The sequence below is a fragment of the Trachinotus anak genome, unplaced genomic scaffold, assembly GCF_046630095.1.
Source record: "Trachinotus anak isolate AG129_WGS33_773 ecotype Australia unplaced genomic scaffold, CSIRO_AGI_Tana_v1 ptg000018l, whole genome shotgun sequence".
Taxonomy (NCBI): Eukaryota; Metazoa; Chordata; class Actinopteri; order Carangiformes; family Carangidae; genus Trachinotus; species Trachinotus anak.
Window position 1 is genome coordinate 18,692,674 of NW_027273869.1, and position 20,075 is coordinate 18,712,748.

The window sequence follows — 20,075 nt, forward strand, 5'->3', positions numbered from 1 at the left end:
GTCCACTCTGTTCCCCGCCTCACACGCTGCAATAAGATGAGGTCAAAGGTCGAGTGCAGTACACTGTATGAAACACTGCAAAAAGTCGTATTTATTTTCCTCTTCTTTTGGTCTTTTTCAAAAAGTCGTTTCTTGCTTGTTCAGTGATCAGAGCTTCATGTCCAACATGTAACAATACAGAGTGTGTGCGTTGTGTTTGTGTATCAGTGTGACGCTTGTCTTAGAGATCAGTGGTTGGTCTACCGTGGCCACAGCCCCCACGCCAGCCCAGGCAGAACGAGGGCGATGAGGACGGAGGAGAACAGGTTGACGGCGTTGTTGTCCAGGATGGGTTTCCCACAGATCCGCTGGGTGGTGGCAGACTCGTAACTCACCACCTTCCCGATGCTCGAGTCGAAGCCTGAGGACAGACAGGAAGAGGAAATGTGCAGCTGGTATCAATCAAACTTAAGACTGATTCACAGACGTCAGACTGATCTGGGTTCATGTTCATGAGGAACAGTTACTTTAGCCGTGCCTTTCGCAATAAAGGCCCTGTTAAGAAATGAATGGTTTCTGTCCACTGGAAAGGTAGAGGACTTTTAATTCTAAAGGGTTACAGGAAGCATAGTACCTGGAGCGTACTAAAATCTGACCAATTACAGGAAACAGAGGGAGTTAGAAAAATAAAGGCCTGTTACTTCCTGCAGTTACTATGGAAACAGAACTTGTTGTTAATACCTGAGTACTGCATGTGAGCTCCCAGGAAAGAGTCCAGCACGGATCCCACCAGGCCGGCCACACCGCCGTACACTACGATTGGCCACTGGGGGTTTGCCAGGTGCAGGTCGTGGACCAACAGAAGCTGCGTTACAAAGTAAGCAAAGCCCACCACGAGTCCGCCGAGGAAGCTGGCGACCAGGCCGACAGGAGTAACTCCTCCGTTTGTTCCTGGGTGGTCAGAGAGTGTAGATCCAAAAAAATTAATGCATCATTAAACCACGAAAGAACAGTGAATAGAACATTTTCTGTCTATAAACCATGTTGAATGAATTAGATTCAACGTTTCTAGAAAACATCTCAACTTAAAATAACTTACATACACTTATTAATACACAGTTTCCTCCACAGACGGACTCCTCCTGTCTCCTCATTAATAACCCTGTTATTCTTCTATACAGCGTTTCCCACAGACAACAAGATTTGAACTTAAATTAACAAGCTAAGGAAACGCTAATCGCTTTGGTTTAGTTTACTGTGAATTCAGTATTCAAAACCCCTTTTTGTAGTGTTGCAGCCCAATGATGAAATCTACTAATTTCATTTCTTCCCTCATCAATCTAGACTCAATTCCCCGTAATGACACAGTGAAAACAGAATTTCAGACATTTTTGTAAATGTATTAAACACAGTGAAGCATTTAGCAGCTAAAGAGCCAGAAAATTCCCCCAGGATGTGGTGGATGTAACTGCTCAGCTGTGGAAAATAAACAGCTGTTTCAAAATAAGTTCACCATATTAAAGGTTTTTACCACCTTAAAAGGTGATAATATGTCAATATAATATCAATATATTCACACCTTGTTTTCCACTGAGTGAAGAAAAAAAAATCAGTTACTGAAGGTTTATTACTGGCTGCTCACCTGCCGGGACTTCCTTCCAAGTGGTGATGAGTCTAGGCTGTGATTGGCTGAGGACAGGTCCCACCTCTGACGCCCAGGTGTCCCCGGCGCTGCATGCGAGCGCGCCCACCAGAGAGAGGCACATCCAGGAGGCAGAGTACTGTTTCCCGAAGTCGATGGGGATCTCACCTGGACCCACCTGAAACACAGCCGCCGTTTCAAAGATTTTAAATCAAAAACCGAGCAGGTGTGTTTGTCATTTTAGGTCTTGTGCAGAAATTATTTGGAAAAAAGGACCAATCACCTCGATCATATACAGCAAGGCCAGCTCAGTGGGAACTCCTCCGTTACAGAAGACCTGAACCCAGTTCCTCTGCCCACCTAACACAAACACAAACATTAATACATTTCAATTTAGATAAAAAAAAAAACAAAAACAAAAACACCACCTTCATGCCCCTCACCTTCTTTGTACTCGGCGTCTATTTTCTTCTTCTGTGCCCCTCCCCAGCGGGTCAGTCTGGAGGAGCTGATGAAGAAGGCCAGCAGCGACGAGAAGAAGCTGTAGTTGGCCATTGTCAACACAAACCCCACCAGCAGAGCTGAGGAGACACATTTCATGTCAGAGAAACACACAAAGATTTCAAAAGTTACCTCACAGGCCCCGACGCTGCTTCAAAGCTCAAGTCTGCTGTTATTCTAGATCTTTCTTCAATAAATCAAATGCAGTTTGCAGACTCAAACCAGCAACGTGTTAAACTTCAGACTAAAGCAATGACTGATTTAAAACAAAAACAAAAATTAATCAACAAAAAAGTTTCTCAAACATGAGAATTTGATGCTTTTGTGAGTCATATGTGATAATAAACTGAAAACGCTCTTAACTGAAAGGCTCCACACAGTCTAAAGAAGAGATGTCCATGTGTTTCTGATTCTAAAGCAGGTCTAGGTTCTATATTAATACTGTGACAGTATCACAGCCTCGGTCCACAGAGAAACACCAGTGACTGTGGCTCAAAGGCTCAAAGTTCAGGGAATTTCTTTTGAACATTAAAAAGCAAATGATTTCATCAAAAGCGAACAGAGCTTCAATTTCCTCGTTTCTAAAATAAGTCTCTGTGAAACACAAGAGAATCTTTCAGCATTAAAAAAAAATCTTTTGATGTTTGTACAGTGTCACATTTCCAACGTCATCGAATAAAAGTCGAGGGGACATGAACGTCAAATGAAGTGATTCATCCGTTTCCTCGTAAAGCTTGTGAAAGTAATTTATATAAAGTTATAAAAAGAGCTGGTTTTACTGTGCTGTGCATTACATATTTTTATACCCATCTACAGTTTATTACTGATGAATTTCATGAGCTTTTGGTGAGATGATGTCACCCACAAAGCTTCAACCAAAACCTTTTTTTCTACAGATGCTGTTTCCTGCTCATTCAGAGCCAAAAGGTGTTAAACTCACTGAAAGTTGTGGCATGTTTGGTTTTATACTTTGCTTTATCTGCACAGTCTCATCACTTCTTACGCCTCCTGTCATCACTCATTTTAAACGTCAGTGTCACCGATCTCATGATGAAGGTGACAATTTTGTGACCATAAAACTGAGATTTAACTGAGATACCGCGCACAGAAAGGCAGGGACTCCCCTGCAGCGCGACTCCGAGCTGCCTCCAAGAGAGGCTAATTTTGTTGGAGCTGTGCAGAATCCTGGACAGATTCGGGGAACACACGCACACACGGGTTTTAAAAAGGACGAATGGTGATTTCACAGTGATGCTCACTGGCTGATACAGTGGTTCATTTTAGGTCAGACCATCATGGGATCACAGTTACTTCATGCCACTAAATCCAGTTAAATATGAATTTTGTTATCCTGCAGCCATGACAACCAAAACTAGAGATGTCATCATAATGTCATGACTTTGTGTCTAAAACCTCTTCATTTAAAAAGGAATTTTAAAAAAGTGTTGAAATTTGCTTGAATTTTTTGCAAATACAAACGTTCTTATATTTTTGTTTATTTTTTTATAAATTTGCAAAAGTTTCAAGCTCATTTTTTCAGCTTTGTCATTATGAGGTATTGTGTGTTGAATTTTGAGGTTAAAAAATGAATTGAATCGATTTTGGAATAAGGCTGTAACATAACAAAATGTGGAAAAAGTGAAGCGCTGTGAATACTTTCCGGATGCTCTGTACATCCAGAGAACCACAACTACAGTAAAAGTGGACGAGCATTCATAGACCTCAGTTTGCTTCATGCCAGAAAATGAGGCTCTGTTATGGAAGAGTATTCCCAGGCCATGCACTACTCAGTGGATAAGACAGATGTTATCAAGCCTTCCATTAGAAAGGATCTCCTACATATTAAAGGCTGAGCAACATATATTTGAGAGCATATGGATTAATCCTGTAAAAGATTTAGATTTGACAGAAATCTGAGTGATAGACTTATTTCAGTGAGCAATGTAGATTCTGCAATTTCATTTATTTTTTATTTTTTTACTTTCTCCTTTTAAATACTTATATTCTGTAACATTTCAATTAATATACTCCATATTGTATAGTTGTATAAATTGACAATTGTTAAGATAAGAGGAGAATTTGTTTGTTTGTTTTGTGTTTCTTTAATGTAATTATTTTGTTAAGTATGATTTTTTTTTATATAGGTTTTTCAGTGAGAGTAGTAATTATGTGCAGAAGTATATAATATTTGGAGTGAATATTAAAGGATGTATTTCATGTCAAAATTTAAATAAAAATATTGTGGAAAAACAATGTTAAAATCTGCATTTCTGCATTTTCTGTAAATAAAATAAAAAAACATCCAGGAAGAAACAAAAGAGGGAGGAGGAAATATCTGTTTCTGGTTAACACATTTCTATTCTGCTCATCAGTGGAAAAGATAAACTGCTGAATGAACGGATGATGGATTTAAATCAAATATATTTACTCTCATTCAGCCTGTGGAAACTCCTGAGCTGCTGGATGCTCCACACTGAGCTGCTCTCCTCTGCAGGACCAGCACTCTGCTGCATGTACATTACAGTGTGAAACTACAGTTACCACATCGTGGCCGTTTCCTTCACCAAACGCTCAAACTGCAGGAAATATAGTCGCAATCTCCCCTTCCTGAGTTACAGCAGTGAGTAATAACCAGAGGTGTTTCTGCAGAACGTTATGATGTCACAGTGAAGTTAACCTTTGACAAACACTTTCTCTCAGGATGTGTTTTCTCATTTCCTCACAACTAGAAGAGGCTGAGATGCTGAGTGAAGTCGAGGGGAGCTGCAGTCGGGTGATGGTCCTCTGTGGGTTCATCAATACTGCAGCGTCACGGCGCTGTGGACACACACTCACCTCCCAGGGCTCCTGTTCGGTCCAGACTGCGTCTCTTCAGCGCCCTGATCGTCAGCACGAGGGGAACCAAGATGGAGAAGAGCCACCGCCACGGCGACACAGGCTGCAGCGTGCCTGGAGACACAGACACACAAACCCACACCCACTCTAGTGGTTTTCCACATTTTGTGTACGAGAGGATGAATTGACTGTGACACAAAACCTCTTCAGTTTCTCCAATTAAAGTTTCTCTCAGGGACAAAACCGATGGCTGAGAAATTACTAAGAAATCCTGAATAACTGAGCAGGGCAGCAGAACGAATGCAGAGGCTTCCACACAGGGGGACGGTACAGTTAAAGCCTCTGTAAAGGTGGAGTGACCCGACAGTCGAGTGGTTAGGGCGCGCATCACATGAGCTGATGCTCTTAGCAGGCGAGTCACTGGTTCGACTCCCGACTGACCCTGACTCTTTCCTGCATGTCATCCCCCCTCTCTCTGCCCCTTTCCTGTCACTCTCTTCTGTCCTGTTGAATAAAGGCAAAATACCCCCAAAAATATCTTTAAGAATTTTTTTAAGGAGACTTTAAATGGCAGTAAAACAGCAGCAAACACCTATTTTGTATAAAGATATAGTCATGGCGTCCTGAGCAGAGAACGAAGCCAAGTAAGAGTGACCTTCCAGAAACTCCTCCACTGAAGAAACTATGTCTTTGTCTCCCGGTTGGCCGGTGGACGTCAAATCATCCCTAGTATAAAGTTTTTACCTGCTCCCTCAGTGTCATTCGGGGATCAGTCCATGGCTGAATACTGGTCTGTCTGTACCGAGAGGGAGAACTCTACAAGCTGCTAAAAGCTCTGGTTTTCTTCTCCTCCATGTGACATTCAGTTAATGCTACTAATGCTGATGCTGCTAATGTTTCATAATGTTTTCATTAGTGAGGCTACAGTAGAATGATAACATTAGCTGACTAGCTTCTGTGTTGATCCCTCCAGTAAAATCAATACGAAGCAGCAGTGAAGACTCAACACTTTACTGTATTTGTCATGAGTTTCTTAATATTTTCTCACGCAAGATAAAATATCAGGAAGTCTGAGACCGTTGGTTTGGGTTCCACCAATGACAATACTACAGGGTGTTGTTTGAATAGTCTGTCAAACTATATCGCACCACAGCGCTCTGAGGTAATGACTGTTATGTGGGATTGTATAAATTAAACTGAATTTTAATGTCAAATGAAGGATTAATAGAGGTCGCTCCACACAGGCAACAGTGTGGCCACACAAACTGGAACTTCAAGTGTGGAAAGTGATGTCGAGGATGTTTGTTAAGCTTTTCATCACCACTCTGAACTGAGCGTGTGAATGGAGAATTTGGGCAGTATTCAAGGAAGAGCACATGATATTTTGTTTCAATTTGGGACTTTTTTTGGAATTATCTTAAAAGGTTTTACGCCACCGGCCATGTATCTGCAGAAAAGGATCTTTCACTAAATCAAAAATCAAAAACTGCCGTGTTCAAGTTGAACTCGTCACATGGGTTTCCAGACTCACCATAGTAGGTGCTGATGGAGAGGGAGAGGACCCAGAAGAACAGGGAGAGTGCCAAGGTGGCACACAGCACGATCATATCAGTCATCATCTTGAGGTACTCCTTCATCAGCATGTCCTTCTCAGAATTCATGCTGACAGACAGATCGAGCTGCAGGACAGGAGACACGGGCAGAGCGGTTATTGGCCACAATCGTTTAACTGACCATCTTTGAGCTGCAGGGGGCTCAGGCTCCCCGTCCTTCCCTAATCTCTACAACCAAGGTGGTCGGTCAAAGCTGCCATGATAGAGATAATATAAGAGTAACACCCACATTAATTTTTCCACATGAATTTCCCTTAAATGTCTCAACAACATGACTAAACATTTTCATCAAGACGGCAGCTCCCTGTTGGCCCAAACTTTCATAAGTCTTCTTTTATTCCACATTAAAATTCCCCTTTTAAAATGCAGACCCCTGTAACCCCGTCAGTCCTGTGTGACCAGCGATCCACGTGAGAGACCAAAAAAAAGACACAGCTCCACACGTGGCACCAAGTCCAAAGGCAGATCTGTGGTTGTGTTTCGGATTTAAAAAGTATGAAGACAGTGAAGATCTGGTCAAAAGCCAAGCTCTGAGCAGAAAGATGCCGACAGCTGGTGGTGAACACTGTAGCTGGTGCACCACGGTCAGCTACACATAACCATTCATTGTGTCTTGTGATGTCCATCTAAACTGTTGGTCATGTTAAATAAAAAGGGCATTAATGTAACTGCTCTGGGCTCCACTCATAATGAAAAGATTAAAGCTCCCATGTCGAATGACAGAAATCTGCGGTAACTCAGATAACGGCTGTGGTGAGCAGAGAAGCATTCGAATGAGGACACGTCCAACCTTGAGGTGGATGGACAACAACAACAGCAGAGACCCAACCCGCCTTGAGTCTACGGTCCAGGCTGCTGGTGGTGGTGTGATGGTGTGGGGAATGTTTTCTTGTCTTATTTTGGGCCTTAACACCAATCAGTCCTGGTCTGAATGTCACAGTCTCTCTGAGCACTGTTGCTGGCCGTGTTTATCCCGTCACGGCCACAGTTCATCATCTTCTAATAGCTACTTCCTGCAGGACAATGCTCCGTGTCTTTGGATGTGGTAGAGCAGGAGACTGGCAGCATGAATGCGGGTCATTGACATGACGTGCATATTTTTGTGTCCGAGTGCATTACTTTCCTTTAAAATAATTTTAATTAAATCATGACATGCATCATTTTATTCTATAAAACTGCTGTAGTCTGACCATGTTTTCAGTACATTATAATAATGTATATATTTTATATTTTGGCCTCTCAAACCACCAAAATGTCTGGTGGCGCAACCGTCCGAGTTAATGAACAGCCTGAGAAAAGTATTAAATATGATATTTTAATAATAATAAATTCTAAATGAATACTGTGGCATGATTTCATGTTTGAGACCTTTCAAATAAACTAAATTCACAAATATTAATAGTTTTAAAGGTGTTAAGATAATTCAAAAACTTTTGTCCGGGAATTTGTGTATTGTCAAATGTCAGGGTGGTGCAACTGTATAGATGCATCCTTTATTCTTAAGTGAATGGTTACAACATCAAACAGGATATTCCATCAGCCAGAGGACCCCAGGTGATCTTTACTGATGAGTGAAAAGGTTTGTAGAGCTCTCTCAAATATTGATAAAAATAGCTACTTTCAACTCATAGTTGGGCTGGTACACGTTTCATGTCAGGTGGTACAACCAAGGTAAAACTAGGAAAATGTTATTTTATTATAAAACTCTTCATTTTATTAAAAAACTATATGTATGAACTTGCTAGCAAAGGCTAAAGGTTAAACAGGTGTCTAAGGAGAAGCCTGTTTAATTGAAATTAGCTGCAAAAGTCAGGTGACACAACTGAATCGTCAGGTGGTGCGACCAGGTAAAATATTTATTTAAACCAATAAATGATAGTTTAAAGTGAACAAATGGTTGAAAACGATGAGGTATATAGCTATTGTATTAAATATATTCATTTTTATATTTATATACAAGTTTTTCTGTATTTAAATGTAAAATTGGATATTAAAAATATTAAATACCTGGCCACTGAAATGCAGGAATCTTAAATTATAGTTAACAAAAAACTCAACCACAAAATAACAATGTGTTAGCCACTATAGACACACTCAGGTATACCTGCCAAACATTTCACTTAGAATAAATAGAAGGAAAGGATATATATTTGGTTGCGCCACCTGACATTTTTCAGGAAGTGAAGTTAAAAATACAGTCAAAAAATTAATTTAAAACTTTGAGATGTTGAAACACAGATAAGGCTTGTTGAAACACATTATTCTAATTTTAAAAATATGCATAATATCCATTTTTAAAAGCTTTATTTGTCAACGACCCATGCGCAGCTGACAAATCTGCTGTTAAAGTTGTCCTACCTACTTTCGTCTGTGGGCTGTGAAGAAAAATAAATATCTTGATTCCAGTATTAACTTCTATTAATATCAGTATTTCAGAAACATCTGTAAAAAAGCTAATAGAGCAGAGTGGGGGCCGGTATTTCTGCGGTGTTCCTCATAAAAGATATTCAGAAATAACACAATAACCCTTTTTATTCGCAAGCGACAGCGGTTTATGTGGCGGCAAGTCCCATTTACAGATACTACAAAGACTTACCCTGTGCTCTTTACATCTTAAATGACACATTTAAACACATTTAACATAACAACAGTGGTGAATCTAGTTTATCTAGGTCATTATTAACTTTAGCAATTAAGCTATTCGATCACGCCTGTTGTCTGAACCGAACAAACCGCCCGGGGGGGCTGAGTAATACTTCTACTGGTAAGAGACCAATAAAAGTCGTTTAAAAAAAATCTTTAATTACTGTATTATTTAAGTCAACATGAAGATATTTCTAATCACAGCTGGGTCGTGTTTTATGTAATCCAACTCACCCGTTATCTCCGGGGCCATCACGAGCTCACGTCGCTGACTTTAACCTACTTAGCAAAGTTGGCGAAGTTTAGCCGAGTGTAGCTGTGGCTCGTCGGCAGCGGGCTAAAGCGGGCTCCTGTTCCCGGACACCAACTAAAGCGAATATATTTAGGTAAATAGCAGGTTAGTAAAAATTAAATCGCTGCTCAGCTGAAGATCCCTGTCAAACAGCAGACGGACCCGGAAGCATTTAGTTGACGGACAGACTTCCACAAACAAACCGTTCAGATTTCTTAAAGGGACAGTACCATGTTGTCATTATTTTGATTTTTGAGGTCATTTTGTCTTTAGCTGCTTTCATACACATGCACTGCAACCTTTTTTTTTTTAACTTTATTTTTTCATGTTTTTTCGTACAAAACTTGGGCAGCATCGGTGTAATGAACAAAAGTAGGTGTGGGTACAATATGATGTGGCTAAGTAATACAAATGCAAGCCATGCAGTGCCCTTATAGACACAAAAGAAACAACAAAAAAGGAGAGAAGAACAAAAGTATATGTACACATATGTCTGCGCACCTGATCTCACGAGTATACATGTTCACCTACACCCATATGTCTAAATAATCATACACATTCATACACAGTTGCACACACACATGAACACTCATAGGAACAAAACATGAGAGAACAGTGGGGTTGCGAGTAGGTCGTATGTCAAACATTACAGCAATATAGTTGCAATATTATTTTTCTGAAAACCAGAATAAATAAAGCATTAAGGTTGGTTATTACCTCTTCTTGTAATGTAAGTGCTCCATTTTTCCCAGAGGGCATCACCTTTGTCCCTTTGTAATCTGAGACTATACGTCGGTAGTTCCATTGTTTGGATGTCCTTCATTATGGCCTCCCACTGATTAACCGTGGGAGGTTCTGTGTTGAGCCATCTCCTTGTTATAGCTTTTTTGCTGGCGGCCATGAAGATTTTTATAAGGTATCTGTCTTTTTTTGGTAATTCTGTGTCCATATTGCCCCGGTAGAATGATAAACAAGTGAAATTAAAATTATGCTGCAAGACTTCACTGATAATACTTTGAACTCCTGCCCAGAAGGATTTAAGCGTGGGACAGCTCCAAAATATGTGTGTATGATCTGCCATACTGTGTCCACACCCGCTCCAGCATGTTGGTTGTAGCATGCACTGCAACCTTGAACTTAGACACTAACCTGGAGGAGCTGTATGTGGACATTAAAGTATTAATATATAAAAGGGGCTAGACACAGTGTTATACGAGAATTGCAGCAAAGACACATAAATAATCCTCAGGGTTTTAATGCTAACCTAATGCTATCTATAACAGATAACAGAGAAAATGACTGAATCCCTTCCAGGATTCAGGGAAATGTATATCACAAGCCTCATTATGTCTTGTACAATTTCTTCACTTCTGATGATCGTCACGTTGTCAAAGTTGTGCACAAGCTGCTGCCTGTAATCTGTGATCACATGGGGAACATCTCTCTTCCTCAGAGCAGAGAGAGCCGCACAAACAGAGCTCTGTTTCAAACTGTCAGGAAAATGAACATACTATTGATCAGCTGCACTCACTAAAGAAATATCTCTGTTAATGTCCAACATACTGAAAAAACAGATTCTGTGGAAAAGGTTTGAGAAATTTGCATTGACATTTTCATACTTTTTCCACTACAATATTGAAATTCAAATGATAAACTTATTCATCTTTTAAGGTTTATTACATTTTTTTTTATCCATGCTAGTGTCGTGCTATTGGTCCACTTTGGTCCATATTGAAATATCTCAACAACTATTGGATGGATCATCATGACACTTGGTACAAATAATCATGGTTCCCAGAGGATGAAATTGGGTAACTTTTGTGATCCTCTGACTTTTCTTCTAGTGCCACCCACAGTTGAAAGTTACACATAGCCCCTAGCATGATGGCTGTACATTTTCAGTATTTTTACATAATTCTCAATAAACTGCTTGGATTTTTTAAAAGGACCCAACTGCTTTAAATTGATTTTCAGGCTGATTTTATAAAGTCATTTATCAAAAGTTGCTGTTTCCTGCTGCAAGACACCTGACCACAAACTATGTTTTTTTTCCCTAAAGCTTAAACACTCACGGTGATTCTTGTTGCACTGACACCATCCACACTTGTAACTAATGTATTTATAGCATGTGCCAAAACTGACTTCATGCTCTCTGCTGTACAGTCAGTTTGTCATTTTATAACACACTTCTAGGAAAACTGTAAACATTGCAATCTACAGTGGTACATTATTTTGCCAACTGCCTTTTGCAAACTGACACAGAGTAAGAAGGGTGAGAATTGGAGGAGGATGAGGAGGAGAGGAAGTAAGAGGAGGATGAGGTGAAGTAGGATGGGGAGGAGAGAGAGGAAGGGGAGTCAGGAACACAATAACTGATGAAGTCAGAGCGACCATGTCAACAATGGGATGAGCTGCTTTCTAGGGCAGTAACATGCACTGGTCTATCTAAAACTAAAACTATTCCAATGTTTTTACAGGACTGTAAGAAAACCTATATCTTATGGTATTTTTTTCACAAAACTAAGAGACACTTAACAGAAAAAGTTATGTGAAAAAAATATGTAACACTCCACATAGTTACAGACAAACTGGTGACAAATAGAACCCAAATGATACTGCATTTTTCAAGACAACATAGATGTTGATATTTGAGACCTGAAAAAATATGAATGAAATATATCTTATCAGATTTTGGTCTATAGCTTGAAGGCAACAGAATGGTCAGATTAGATGAGTGACAAAACAAGAATTTTACTGCATTTGATGATTTAAAGGCAAAACCACCAAAGTGCTAATACATCTGTTGAACACAGTGTGTGATCCAAACCACCATTAAAATTCATAACATAAGATTTAAACCTGTTACCACTCTCAAACTGAATCACTTCATTGTTTTGACTGACTTTGCTGTTGCTAATAAAGAGCTTGTCTTTAAAATCTTGGCACTTGTCTACAAAGCACTAAATTGTCTTGGGCCCAAATAGATCACTGTTCTACTTGTACGATATGAAGCATGCAGACCCCTCAGGTCACCTGAGACAGGTTGACGCAGTGTTCCCAGAATCAGAACCAAACAAGGCGAACCAGCTTTTTGTTTCTCTGCTCCTCACCTGTGGAACCAGCTTCCTGAACACCTGAGATTGTCAGCTCATTTAAAACATCACTGTTTGCTGCAGCTCACCAATAAATCACATCATTCACTGTTTTAATGCCTTTTATCAAAATGACTTCTTCAAATATTTTTATTCTATTTATTCAGATCTGTTTTTAATGTATTTCCCTGCCTCTGTTGAGCACTTTGAATTGCCTTGTGTCTGAATGGTGCTATATAAATAAACTTGCCTAACTAACTATTTACGAACTGTAAATAAATTTCAACACTTAAAATAAAGCTTTAAAATATAACCAATGCTGACATTTTTTTCAGTTCATACACTATAAAGTAAGGCACTGACAGAGATTATGTCTGTATGCAAACCACAGACTATTTACATTTCATATGAAACTCTCAGCATTAAGCTGGGATTCACTTGTGGTCTGACCTGCGTCTGACACATGTGGTGTCTGACAACCGCCTTGTTTGAAGGTGCATTAGGCATCATGGTTCAACACCGAAACCAGCAGCCGAGGTGGTGATTAGAATCCCAGCAGTTTGTTCTGGCCTGGCTGAAATATCAGTGAAATTAACTGAAATTACCGCAAATCAGGAACACACACAAACACAGCGGAGAGGGGGAAAGATGATGTCACTTACCCAGCACGGAAGAGTGGAGGAGGGTGAGAGTAAACATGGTCTGTTCTCATTTTGAACTTTTTAAAGGGCGCAGAGATCCACCCCTGGAGAGAGAGAGAGAGAGAGGGAGGGAGAGAGAGAGAGAGAGTTCTGATAGCATGCACGTGTCAAAGACTCATGGGAAGTGTAGTTATTGAATGCTACCTAAATAACTGTTGTCAAATCTCATTGGTTTTGTAGATGTATGGTAATTTCATTTCAGAGCACACACCAACACCACAGCACTACATATATATTATATATATATTATATTATTATCAAAATAAAAAAAATAAAAATAAAATAATAATAATAATAAACCCCAGCACATCAATGAAAATAATAGTTAGGCATAGCCCCAGGTAAATCTTGTTTAAAAAAAAAAAATGCTTGCTGGTGGCGCTGGATGAAAAGTCCTGGGATCAACAAGTCAGCATGAATCATCCTTTGAGGATTAGGAATCAGAACTGATCCATGAATCTGTGCACAAATCAGTGAATGTGCACTCAAGTACGGACTTGATTAATATTTCCCGAGTACACAGATACACCTGAGGTACAGTTTCTCTACAGTTTCACTGCCCTCCACAGACACTTTCTATCAACACTGCCACAATAAGACCCCACAGTTCCCTCTGATTCCAGCGCAACTGTAAATTCTGCCAAACGTATTTATTTTGGAACTCATGACTCGCCGTAGTGTTTACATCCGGTGTAGCCAATATGGCGTCGGTCAGTTAATGAGTCAGTTAATAAGGTATTCGATGGCATCGATGTGAAGAACTACGCTTAGAAACGATGTCCAGCTGTTCTGAGGTCGATAAATTGTGTGACTTTTGGTCGGAGCAGTGATGGTTTCCTCCCCAGACGTTAGACTGTCCCCGTGCTAACCGGTGCTAACACGGTCGGCTAACCGTTAGCCGGCAGCTAACGTAACTGCCTTGTCTGTAGGCAGCGGGAGTTCAGCCCCATGACGGAGGCGGAGGAGCTGCGGCCCGTTCCCCGGGAGCGGGCCATCCTGGAGAGCTTCTTCACGCAGCTCGGCTTGTTTTCTTTCGACCGGGCCAAGGACTACGTGGAGAAGGAGAAGGACAACAGCAAGAGCGCCGGGGCCATCTGGGCCGCTCTGCTGGCCGCCCTGGCTCACCTGGCCGCCGCGGAGAAGGCGTACCACAACATGACATTCCTCGGACAGAAAATGGGTAACGTTGATATACTGTGGCTCCACGCGTCTGTCTGAGGCCCTTGATCCCTCCTAGCCTGCCATCAGCGCTCCTGAGCAGAAATCCAGATTCATCAGACCAGGCTGCGTTTTCCGGTCTTCACCCGAGCCCATGCAGCCTCAGGGTCTGGTCTTGGTTCACAGAAGTCTTCTACTTTTACTTCTACTTTCTACCCTAATAGAGTGCTACAGTTTCCAAACACCAGATGGCGCTGCAGCACATGGATGCTCATCTTATGATGACACACAGTCTACAACCCCTCTCTCTCTCTCTCTCTCTCTCTCTCTCTCTCTCTCTCTCTCTCTCTCTCTCTCTCTCTCTCCAGGCGGCCAGTCCTTCTTCAGCCGCAAGGACTCCATCCGCACCATCTACACCTCCCTCTACAACGAGCTCAGGAAAGTCGTGACGATGGGGCGTCACAGCCAGCCGGGCTCCACCTCCTACCTGGAGGACCTGCTGTCGCACCTGTCGGAGCAGCTCTGCCACTTCACCCAGGCCCGCATGGAGATGGCCGACCTGTACGAGAAGATGCACTCCCTGGGCAGCCAGAAGAGCATCAACTCAGACGAGCTGCTCACCACGCTGGAGGCCGTCCTGCAGAAATACAGCTCCAAGTGTGTATCTGTGTGTCCCATCTTCTCCCTGACAGTGGTGGAGAACTCTACTGAACCATGAAATGCAATAATATTATTCTATTATAAAACCCCACCCTCTATCCTCTCAGATATTACACTTGATATTAGATTTTAGATATCGCCTGCTCCTACCACTTACTGGTTATTTCACATATGAAGGTTTTGCATTCAAAACCTGTATTTGATGAGTGCAAAAAATCAGATTTTTAACTAATCTTAGTTCTTATTTTCATGTTTTTGTTTCTAGTAATTTCTAAATTTCAACAATTCTAAATTCTAGTGCAGCAACATGTCTCATTCTCTCTTATTTCTCGGGCATTTTGAAACAAACTGATTTAAATTAAACCACAAACATCTTCACTGCAATGACAGATGATTCAATCACAATAAAACACTAATAAAGATGCATTTTTTCTGCATAATGGGAAAAGGAGGACTTTTATCGTTGATACTTTAAGAATATTTTGCTGATAATTCATCAGTGCGTTTACATTTTGACTGTAATGACACATTTTTATAATGTGGTGTAACATTTTAATAAGGGCTCTGAACACCTCCTCCATGGATAACTCCTTCAGCCTGGATTATATAAAAGACAAAGAAATTCGTGAGGTAAAAGAAAGTAGAGGAGCGCCTGACTTATTGGGGTTAGAGGAGGGAAAACTTTCTGCTTAATCCAGCAAATGCAGGAGCTTCCCCCCAGAGACAAGTCAGCGAAACGAGTCCTGCAACTGTAGCAGGGCCACAGAGAGCACGGCTGCATCACTGAACCGACCGAGCACCGAGGGGTGAAGGTGATGTTCTCATCAGCAGACCTGGAGAAATAAAAGGACACCAGAGAGGGGGGGGGGGGGGGGGGGGCTCACACTCTGAGTCAGACTGAAATGCAAATGTATTCTCAGCAAAGACACAGCTGCTTTCAGGTCACTGCTGATCACTGCTTCTGTCTTTGCATTTGTTTCTCTTTAATGACGGACCTCCTCCTCCTCCTCACCTCCTCAGGTTCCATCACCCCATCCTGGGCCGTGTGGAGGAGGGCTTCCAGACGGAGGTGGACGTGGTGACCCAGTTGCTGCGCTGCCAGGCCCAGGTGTCAGAGTGGCACTTCCTGCCCGCCCTGCTCAGCCTGCACGGTGCCAACTCCAAGCTCACCGCCTGGGGGCAGCTCTTCCAGCGGCAGAGAGAGACCCGCAAGCATCTGTTCGGGGGTCAGTCCCAGAAGGCCGTGCAGCCCCCGCACCTGTACGTGTGGCTGCAGCGCTTCCAGGCGGCGCTCCTCGCCAAGTTCAGCTTCTACTTCCACGAAGCCCTGAGCCGGCAGGCGGCCTCGGGCGACATGAAGGCCCTGACCGCCCGCACCACGCCGGACTACCACGGAAAGATCTGCTCCTTTATCCGCAAACACGACGCCAGCACCGTGTCTCTGGTGTTTGACAACCGCGGCTCAGAGAGCTTCCAGGGCCACGGCTACCACCACCCGCACTCCTACCGGGAGGCACCGAAGGGCGTGGAGCAGTTCCCCGCCGTGGTGTCCCTGCCGTCGGGGGAGCGGCCGGTCACTCACTGGCCAAACGTCATCATGATGATGGGAGACCGCGCCGCTGAGCTCAACACCCTGGACAAGGTGGTGCACTTCTACGATGATAAAGTCCAGAGCACCTACTACCTGACGCGGCCGGAGCCACACTTCACGCTGGTGGTGATCTTCGACGGCAGGAAGTCGGAGAAGGACCTGCACATCGCCGCCTTCCTGCAGGAGATCTCCGGCTCCCTGCGCAACTCCAAACCCTTCAGCATCCTCAAACCTGGGTCCAAGGGCTGAGCTGATCATGCGCCTCAGCTACAATGAACTTGCATCATTTCTTACAGATCACTAAGATGCTCCTGTGTGTTCCTCTGGAAACTCCTCTGCGGTCCAGCTCCTGGTTGATTTAACGGCCTTTATGTTGCTTTGACTCTCACTTTGCCAAAAACGTTCCAGACCAAAGATAATTTTATTTTGCTCACAGATTCTTAGATCACGACAGTGTGAGAAACGTTATGTTCACGGAGCTTAACCCCTTTATTTAAACTTCAGTAAGAATTTTAATTATTTTGCATCGGTTACTGTTTTAACAGTAGGTTTTAATAGCTCACATTCACTGCACTTGATATAATTGAAATAAAGTTTTCAGATCACTGCGTATCTGGTCTCATTTCTTTCCCTGAAATATTCATTTATAGTTAATCAACTTGAAAATGAATCAGAGGTTTTGTTCAGAGGATTGGTGATATCAGCTTTTACTGACTCACGCACACAGTATGTTTGAGGTAGTTTGGAAACAGGTGCTAATATGTGAGTTTATTTAAATTAATATCTAAAACCATCAATTTACTGTTGTACATGGTGTTTTTGAACTGTGATGCATTCACTTCCTGGTATACATACACTGAAGTGTCTTAAAACAGTGATGCATTCACTTACAGACGTGTACTGAAGTGCATTTGAACGATGATGCATTCACTAACAAACGTATGTACTAAAGCATATTTGAATGGTGATGCGTTCACGAACCGGTTAAGGGAGGTGACGACAAAGACTTTAAGAAACACTGCTGTACCGAACACACTGGAGGTTTATTGAGTGTTCAAACAAAACATTTAGTGACATTTCTTTTAAAGAAAGGTTCAATCAGTTAATGACTTGATTGCTAATTTATTCATTGTTTATTTATAATATAAATACAACACATTGATACAATCCATTTGGCTATATGAGCTCATCTCTACGAGGCTCAGGTTTCAAATACAGCAACACTAACGGACGAAAACCATTTCCTTTATTATCAAACACATTCAAAGAAACCTCCCTTTGAGTTAAAATGCACCAACATGTTATGATGCTACATGCCAAGTACACAATCCTATACATCAAAGTGCAATGTCACAATGGGTTAATGCTAGAGTTTCATATTTCAGTAATCTACTAAACACTTTATGATTATTTCATTCGGAGTGCTGCTGCTCTTCGTTCAGGACATGCGTGAGTGGATTCACAACTCCCCAAAACAGACAAGGATTAAAAAAAAAGGCACTTTCACATACACATACACACACACTCACACACACACACACACACGCACACAGATGTGCATCCATAGCCCATCTCAGCACGTCATGTCTCATTTTAATCACCACACTCACATCAGTTACCAGCCCGGTTGGAGGCCACATTCAGTGTGCTGTTCAAGTGTTTTTTGGGCGTTTACACACAGAGCCCCACCCTGTTAGCTTATTGTGAATTTAAGGTTAACTAGTGACTTCAGTGTAACAAGCAGGTAAACCATTATTGTTGACGCGCACACACACACACACACACACACACACACACACACACACACACACGTACAGAAAGTGGCATGCTTTTTGCACTCGCACCGTTTTCCTAACTTGCACTTGCGTGTTCTGGCACTCAAGGCAGGCATGAATTATCTATCATCTATCACTATTCTAGTGCCTCTGCACTTACAAGGGAGCAGAACAAGGGCAGGCAAGCAGGACACACACACACACACACACACACACACAAACAAGAATAAAATCATACACCCACCCCCATCCCAGAAAAAGCTCTGTCCAAGCCCCACCACCACTCAACCATCACACCCTGTTCGAAGCTCCGTTCTGGGCGCAGGTTTTTCCCCCTTCGAAAAAACACAAGAAGGCTGTTAAAAAGTTTAGTGAGTCGCCGTGGCGGCTCACTGAACATTCAATAGATGGCTGAACAGTCGTTAAATACTGGAAACATTCATTAAATAGCTGGACGTTGGTTAAGTAACGAGAGTTTGGTGTCACTGACGACCTCAAGAGGCGTTTTTCGTGGTTTGAGGTGTAAGTGAGCTTAGCAGCTGAACCCAGTGAAAAAATAAAAAAAATAAATTATAAGTCGTTGAACCAGTGTTGCCTTCACTCTGTCGTGTCCTCCTCCTCCTACTCTGAACCCATCGAGTCACTCGTCGCAGATACAGCAGCCTTTCGGTGACAGGCCCCTCAGCTCGCGCGGGGCCCATCTTCATCACAGTACAGCCAACATTCACGTCACTGAAACTACACTTTACTGGAGCTGAACTACACTCCCCACGTCTCTCTGACTGTGATCTCCTAAACAGGACAGGACGCTCGGCCCACGCTCGCTTCCTGTATCTCTTCATCAGCAGTTCTTTTAGCTAACCTTTGATAAATGCTTCAATACATGGAGAAAGTAAACTCCTACACACCTAGAGAGTACACACCAACCTGACAACACATAAATATCATGGCATATCATATCATAGGTCATGTCATATATTATATTTTATTACTACATTAAAACCTTTTCTCTTTCCTACCGTTTCTACCCTCATGTTGATTATAAACATTAAGTAGTACCCTGATCTCCTCTTCTGGCCCATTTATGGCCCGGGTAGGCCTGATTCGGCCCTTTATTGGCCTAGTTTGGCTCACATGGTGCAGGATTTGTCCAGCGGTGGGGGCAGAGGTGGGGTGCTGCTCTTGGGTGGGACCATTGGCTTGGGCCTGAGGGCGGGGGGCCGCAGTGGGGCCCCGATGCGGGCAGCTGCCACAGGCTTGAAGGAGCCCAGGGCATCGGGGGAAGGGTTGGCCGGTCTTGGAGGTCCAGGCGGAGGTCCAGGGAGTGGGCTGATGGGGCTCAAGGGACTGAGGGGGCTCGGGGTGCCAGGAGTGCCAGGGGTCCCGGGAGTCCCGGGGGTGCCGGGGGTTCCTGGTGTACCCGGGGTGCTGGGGGTGCTGTGGGGACTGGGAGACTCGGAGGAGCAGGTGGTGACGGGGCCGTTCTTCACCTGCTCCAGAGTGTCCAGCACCACGTCGGGCGCCGGCCGGCAGCCCTGCCGCTCCAGCTGCCTCAGCTCCCCCAGAGCCACCGTCACCGTCTCCTCGATGTCC

The 20,075-nt window shown here is 42.8% G+C and overlaps 3 protein-coding genes across 10 annotated transcripts in view; 1 reads left to right on the forward strand and 2 right to left on the reverse strand.

The window, feature by feature from the left end:
- Positions 1-54: 54 nt before the first annotated feature.
- On the reverse strand, positions 55-14,319 carry tmem19 (transmembrane protein 19). Of its 2 annotated transcripts, XM_071501777.1 has the most exons (9): positions 14,209-14,319; positions 13,260-13,342; positions 6,489-6,636; positions 4,958-5,071; positions 2,065-2,202; positions 1,905-1,981; positions 1,622-1,799; positions 721-930; positions 55-400 (listed from the first exon to the last, which is right to left on the reverse strand). In XM_071501777.1, exons 3-9 carry the CDS (start codon positions 6,616-6,618, stop codon positions 240-242), a joined length of 1,008 nt encoding a protein of 335 aa, XP_071357878.1. In that variant the 5' UTR covers positions 6,619-6,636; positions 13,260-13,342; positions 14,209-14,319; the 3' UTR covers positions 55-239. The 2 variants fall into 2 exon arrangements, with proteins under 2 accessions (XP_071357878.1, XP_071357877.1); XM_071501776.1 differs by lacking the exons at positions 13,260-13,342; positions 14,209-14,319 and adding an exon at positions 9,448-9,690.
- kics2 (KICSTOR subunit 2) lies at positions 14,247-17,312 on the forward strand. Its single transcript, XM_071501769.1, has 3 exons — positions 14,247-14,478; positions 14,825-15,113; positions 16,137-17,312. Exons 1-3 carry the CDS (start codon positions 14,247-14,249, stop codon positions 16,954-16,956), a joined length of 1,341 nt encoding a protein of 446 aa, XP_071357870.1. The 3' UTR covers positions 16,957-17,312.
- Positions 17,313-17,731: 419 nt separating this feature from the next.
- LOC139635316 (SLIT-ROBO Rho GTPase-activating protein 1-like) overlaps positions 17,732-20,075 on the reverse strand; it is a 29,917-nt gene continuing 27,573 nt past the window's right edge. For all 7 annotated transcript variants that reach the window (XM_071502508.1, XM_071502507.1, XM_071502505.1 and 4 more), the window contains one exon: positions 17,732-20,074. In XM_071502508.1, coding sequence (XP_071358609.1) covers positions 19,613-20,074 — 462 coding nt within the window. In that variant the 3' untranslated portion in view covers positions 17,732-19,612. The remainder of the gene's footprint in view (position 20,075) is intronic.

Excerpts from the sequence above, each read along its gene's own strand:
- tmem19 (XM_071501777.1), bottom strand. The coding sequence starts at position 6,618 with ATGAATTCTGAGAAGGACATGCTGATGAAGGAGTACCTCAAGATGATG. Across the intron at positions 1,982-2,064 it reads AGACGCCGAGTACAAAGAAG|GTGGGCAGAGGAACTGGGTT; the intron begins GTGAGGGGCATG and ends TGTTTGTGTTAG. Across the intron at positions 401-720 it reads AGCTCACATGCAGTACTCAG|GCTTCGACTCGAGCATCGGG; the intron begins GTATTAACAACA and ends GTCTGTCCTCAG.
- kics2 (XM_071501769.1), top strand. The coding sequence starts at position 14,247 with ATGACGGAGGCGGAGGAGCTGCGGCCCGTTCCCCGGGAGCGGGCCATC. Across the intron at positions 14,479-14,824 it reads ATTCCTCGGACAGAAAATGG|GCGGCCAGTCCTTCTTCAGC; the intron begins GTAACGTTGATA and ends CTCTCTCTCCAG. Across the intron at positions 15,114-16,136 it reads CTGCAGAAATACAGCTCCAA|GTTCCATCACCCCATCCTGG; the intron begins GTGTGTATCTGT and ends TCACCTCCTCAG.